Consider the following 6,422-nt stretch of genomic DNA (forward strand, 5'->3'; position numbering starts at 1 on the left):
TGCTACACTCTTGATTAGAGTCTGGAACAGATAGGAAGTCTATCAGAATTCTTTCGTTTGAGCCGAACCAGAGTTTATTGAGAAGATTGAGAACTCTTAGAAATCTGATTCGATTTTTTAGAATCCGATGAAGACAAATCAGATCTGGATACAGTCTGAGTTTCAGGTCTGTACTGATGCCTTATTTGTGAATAACCATATAGTTGTGCCAGATGTTTTGGTTTGAGACAGCGTATCTAGATATTGGCACTTTGGAGTTTATTCAGTATTCTTCCAGATGACCGGAAGATGTTTGATGATTAGAGAAATCAGATCGAATAGAAGACGATAAAGTATGAGGTTAGATGTATGGCTTCCGATGTAACGCCGTAAATTGATCTTAATTGAGTTTATTTGAGATAATCAGAGATTATAGAATTCAAGGATCGATTTGATTTTGAACAGGGACTATTTTGCAATTTTTGGAATTTTCAGGGACTAGAATGCAAATATTGAATTTATTATAAATTTAAGGCATTTTGACTTGTCTTTCTCCTTCACTCCTTCTCTCCCACACGCCTCATCCCACATTGAATAACTCCAAACGTTTCTCCAATATTTTGATTCTCTGGGTTTGTTCGATCCGTCCCATAGAATTTCAATCTGAAGGCATATTCGAGATCACAGCATTGAGAGCTTCGTTCTATCGTAAGTATTTCTTCAATCAGATATATTTTATTGTTTGGATGTTTTTAGAATCGAATGAGCTATGAGTATGACATTCTTGAACTATTTATTATCGTTTATTCTCAGTCGGATCGGAAAAAGAACGTCGTTCGGATTTGTTATGATTTTTCTTGTGATTTTTGAAAATGAGGATTTGGAATAGTTTTGGATTTGAGTTGTTTTGATGAGATTGGAGTTGTATGAGTTGAATGAGATATTGTACTGCTGTCTGCGATTTTCGGATAGTTGATTTTTAGCTGTTATGCTGCCGGTTTGAGATTAAAGTTTTTGGGGAAATTGTTGTGAGTTTTGGATTGGTTTTGGATTGATTGATGTTGATGTTCTTAGTTATCTCTTTTTAGACTTGTTTGAGCATCGTTGGACTTGGAGTTCTTAGTGTTCGAATCATCTAAGAGTCGATCGAGGTTTGGTATCGAGTTTACCTTTTTCGTTGAATTGATATTCGTTTGGATTGTGATAGGAATTCTTGTATTTGTAGCAATCCAGTTTGGAGCAACATTTGAATCGAGAAAGGTATCAGACGACATTGGATGGAATAGGACGATTAACTCGAATCTGGATTGATTCGAGTGTCCTAGAGAAATCACATACTTGCATATCTATGTGAATTACTTGAATTACATGATTGAATGTTTTAGTTTTTCATAAGCATTCATATTGAGCCAAACATTTCGTTTCATTTGAATTAGACGATCTGGGAACTATAGTCGAGTGGCACTGGTAGGCTATTTACTACAGTGACCGATCAACTCTCTATTGAATGCTTCGGAGTCTGGAGGATTGAAGTATACATCGTCCACCTCGAAAGGGGAAGTCAGTGTGATTGTTGTGATATTTATCCTCGGGAACCCAACCAAAGCATCGAGGAACCGATTTACCTTTTGATTATCCGGATTGATAATCTAGACTTTTGAAGTCATGCATTCATTTACTCTCATTTTTATTATCTGGAAGTTTATGTATTTTATTTTGAGATACCAATTTGATATAGCATGTTTGTCTCCTTTACTGAGAATATTATTCTGATAGTAATGTTTTGTTTGCATTTTTAGTGTCGTTTTGATTAGTGTTTTGCATGCATTTTGTGTCATTATTTATGTTTTAGTCTAGTTTTATTTTATGTCGTGCATTTAGCTTCCTAATGTTTTATTGGTTTATTGTGTAGGAATTGATATTTTGTTGGTTAAAGAAATTGGAACGCGTCCATGCGTCGAAGGAAATAGGAGAAGTCAAAATTTTCATCAACAAGTGATGCGCTCGATCCGGGAAAGTTGTAGGATCGAGCGCGGTCAAAGATTTCTGAAGGCAGTAGGATGTTCAAGGTTGCGCACTCGATCGGGTGGAAGTCCCTGATCGAGCGAGCTCAAGGAATTTTCGAGGCAGAAGGTTGCCCAGTTTTGCGCGCTCGATCCTAGCATTTTCTCGGATCGAGCGTGCGAGTCTATTGCAGGAAAAAGTTGTAATTTTGGAAACTCTTTTAATTAAGGCTCTAGACTTTTATTTGATTTTTAAGTCGGTTTTAGGGAGATTATCAGACGATTCTACATGCTTAGAACGGGAAGAACTCTCTGTGGACGGCTAAGTTTTCATCTATCTTTTCTTATTTTTATTTTCTCTCATGAATTTTTGTAGAGAATTCATGAGTATTGTTGGCTAAACTTTAGTACTTGGTTGAGGAAGAAAAAACCCTTGATTTTACTTATTCATGTGATTTTGATTTTCAATGTTTGATTTTTATCAAGTATCAAGAATTATTCTGAATTGATTGATATGCTTGTGTATGAGATTTTTAGATTGGCCATCTTAGGATTTCATTATACAATCGAATGCTAAATTGAAATTCAAATCCGTAATTGTTTGAAACCTCTAATTTGCGAAGTAACTGCGTGTAATATTTTCTGCTGTTGAATTTATTATTTCGTAGGGATAATAATTGACTAGGCTAAATACAACCGCTGGTATTTGTGTTGTCTAGTTTCGTCAGTTTTACTAGTTTGAATGCTACCGTGGATTTAAATCTGATCGCTGGTATTGGGTTAGTTTATGGGGTAAGGGTTAACTTAGACTGTTGTTGTCTAGTTAACTAAAATTAAGGTGAAACAGGAATTAAATTTCCGATGTTGAATATTTGATAAGATTAATTATTATTTTAGTGAATCGATGATTGAATGAATGAATATCAAGGGTGTAGTCGACCGATACCAAGTTTTATTTCTTATTGATTTCCTCGGTTAAATTGTCAATTTTGCATGATAGTTATAGAAATTTATTATAAATTATTTTTGAATTTTTAGTGGTTAATCTCAAACCAAAACCCCCTTTTTACTATTTTAGTATTTTTCAAAGAACACAAATAAATTTCACTTTCCTCGTGGGAACGATCCCTACTCATGCTACTACATTAAAATTGTTTATCTGATTGAGTCGGGTAATTTGGGCGTACGCGATAAGCGCTACCAAATTTTGGCGCCGTTGCCGGGGAACGGTGTTTAAATTTTTTTTTGTGTTCTTATTTTTCTTTTATTTATTTTTATTATTTTATTCTATTCTTTCCCCAGTGCTTCTCGGGCTTGTTCATGCTTCCAGGTGATTCTGCTGAAGAAGATTTTCTCTACGACTCGGAAATAGAAAGGACCTTGCATACGCGAAGGAGAGAAGTTCATAGGAAACAACAAGAGGAAGCTGCTCGAGTTGCATTCCCAGAAGAAGAGATGGCTGCTAACGCCAATCTGAGTTTGAGACAATTGGGCACTCCTGATCCTAACCAACAGCCCTTATGCATTACTTTTCCCACTCTAAAAAATAATGCTAATTTTGAATTAAAATCTGGACTGATACACTTACTGCCTGCTTTTCATGGTCTTGCAGGTGAGGATCCGCACAAGCATCTGATGGAATTCCACGTGGTGTGTTCAAGCATGAAACCGCATGGAGTGACAGAGGAGCAGATTCAGCTCAGAGCCTTTCCTTTCTCTTTAAAGAGTTCTGCTAAGGATTGACTGTACTACCTACCTTCTGGATCCATCACCACCTGGACTGAGATGAAGAGGATATTTTTAGAGAAGTACTTTCCAGCTTCTAGAGCAGCAAACATCCGGAAAGAAATTTATGGGTGCAAACAGCAGATGGGAGAGTCACTGCACGAGTATTGGGAGCGCTTCAAGAAACTTTGCGCCAGCTGTCCGCAGCACCAGATAAGTGAAAATTTACTAATTCAATACTGTTATGAAGGGTTTTTGTCTCATGACAGGAGTATGCTGGATGCGGCCAGTGGTGGGGTTTTCGTGGATAAAACTCTAGTGCAAGCAAGAAATCTAATAGAGAATATGGCTGCCAATTCTCAGCAATTTGGCACCACCAGAAGTGATCCTGCGCCCAGAAAAAGTAACGAGGTAAACGTTTCTTCTCTTGAACAACAACTGAGCGATATGGCTGTAGGGAATGGACAGATTGCAAGGGTATGTGGAATTTGTACTCAATTGGGACATGAAACTGACATGTGTCCCACTCTTCAAGAGGGGTCTGCGGAACAAGTTAATGCGGCAGGAGGATTTCCAGGGCCACCTCAGCAGAGGTATGATCCTTACTCTAACACATACAATCTAGGTTGGAAGGATCATCCAAACCTCATATATGGCAATCCACAAGCGAATCAACCTGGACCTCAAGAACCACAGCACAATTAATCTTATAGGCCGCCGTACCCTCCACCACAGCGCCCTCAGATTCCTACGCCAAGTGAGTCTCTTGAAAACATAGTTCAGAATATTGCCACTAATACTTTGGCTTTTCAACAGGACACCCGGACGAGCATCCAAAACTTAAATACCCAAATGGGCCAGCTCGCTGCAGCAAATAGCAAGTTGGAAGCACAAAATTCCAGCCGTTTACCTTCACAAACAGTGGTGAATCCGAAGGAGAACGTGAGTGCTATTACTTTGAGGAGTGGAAAGGAGCTGCAGATTCAAGATGGATTGGTCAAAGAATCGGCAGAGATTAAAGGGGACAAAGAAGCTAAGGTGGAGGAGAATGAGCCCATTCCTAAAGAAGCACCGAGAGGTAAGTTCCCTCCTTTTTCTGAGTATAAACCTGTAGCCCCTTTTCCCTTAGCTTTAAAGGACTCTAGGAAAAATGAGGGGATAAAGGAGCTCTATGAAACTTTTCATAGATGCGAGGTAAACATTCCACTGTTAGATGCTATTAAACAAGTACCTCGCTATGCTAAATTTTTGAAAGAATTATGTACTGCGAAAAGAGAACAAAAATTGAAGGGTTGTAAGAAAGTTGAATTGGGAGAACAGGTCTCTGCAGTTATTCAAAGAAAGGTACCTACAAAATGCAAGGACCCAGGTATGTTCTCGATTCCATGTAAAATAGGAGATGTTCAGCTTGATACAGCCATGCTAGATTTAGGAGCGTCGATTAATGTCATGACATACTCTGTTTATGCTTCCTTAAATCTTGGGTCTTTGAATGAAACTGATATTGTTATCCAAATGGCTGATCGATCTACTATTTTCCCGAGGGGTTTATTAGAAGATGTCCTAGTGCAAGTTGGTGAATTGGTCTTCCCGGTTGATTTTTATATTCTTGACATGAAAAACAATGAATTGAATAATCCTATTTTATTAGGAAAACCATTCTTGAAAACTTCTAAGTCTGTAATAGATGTTGATAACGGTACTCTCACTATGGAATTCGATGGGAAAATTGCCAAATTTAATATTTTTGATGCCTTGAAAAATCTTGTTTGTGAAAGTGTTGTTAATATACTTGCAACGCCTGCTGAAATTTCCATTGCTAAAATTTTTGTCTCTGATATGCAGGCACCAAAAACTGCGACAAAATATCCTCCTGATAACGCGAAAAGGATGCCCATGAGAAAAGAAAAATGGGGTCAAGGAGCTAGCACCTCCAAGAAATTGACGCAGCAAATGCTTGGGACCAAATTTTCAGGAAAATGTTTTAAATGGGTGAAGGTGGACAAAGGAACAAAATTTAAACCACCTTGAGGCACTGCAACATTCAGTCGAGCCAACGACCGTAAACAAAGGCGCTGACTGGGAGGCAACCCAGTATTTCTAATAAATTTTTTTTGTTTAGTTTTTGCTTTTAATTTATTTTTTTTAATTTTTGTTTCGTTAAATTTTGTTTTTATTTAATTTTCGTAAAAAAAAATTTTTGCAGGAGGCGCGCTCGATCCTGGAAATTTTTGGGATCAAGCGCACAGATTGAAAAAACTTACTGCCTCGCTTTTTCTTGCGGCGCGCTCGATCGGGTATTTTTCCCGGATCGAGCGCGCCCCTTTTTTTTACTTTATAGCTGTGCGTTTCTTTTATTTTTCCCCCACTCCCCCTACAAATTCCCCTCGGCCCTTAGAACCAATTTTCTCCAAATTTTCGAAATTTCCAAAATTTTCACAATTGGTTATCTATCTATTGCAAGATCATTCAAGGGATTGGAATCTTCATTTTTTTCCCTCCTCTCTACTCCTCCAAGGCCATATTTTGCTAGAAAAGCCGGAATTATTCGTGCACACAAGGTGTTCGACGAATTGCCAATATTACTCATCCTTGCCAATTTTTGAGTGATCATGGGTCCAAAGCGTACTACTGAGAGAGGCGAATCTTCTCGCCAAGGAACACGAGCTACAACCGCATCCTTCAACCTTTCCGGCCGTTTTGTCAATCAAGCGG

The 6,422-nt window shown here is 38.2% G+C and overlaps 1 protein-coding gene across 1 annotated transcript; it reads left to right on the top strand.

The window, feature by feature from the left end:
- The first annotated feature begins 3,767 nt into the window (after positions 1–3,767).
- LOC140861440 (uncharacterized) lies at positions 3,768–5,738 on the top strand. Its single transcript, XM_073264458.1, has 4 exons — positions 3,768–4,110; positions 4,165–4,300; positions 4,421–4,901; positions 5,115–5,738. Exons 1-4 carry the CDS (start codon positions 3,768–3,770, stop codon positions 5,736–5,738), a joined length of 1,584 nt encoding a protein of 527 aa, XP_073120559.1.
- Positions 5,739–6,422: the final 684 nt, after the last annotated feature.

The sequence above is a fragment of the Henckelia pumila genome, chromosome 4 (assembly GCF_033568475.1).
Source record: "Henckelia pumila isolate YLH828 chromosome 4, ASM3356847v2, whole genome shotgun sequence".
Lineage (NCBI taxonomy): Eukaryota > Viridiplantae > Streptophyta > Magnoliopsida > Lamiales > Gesneriaceae > Henckelia > Henckelia pumila.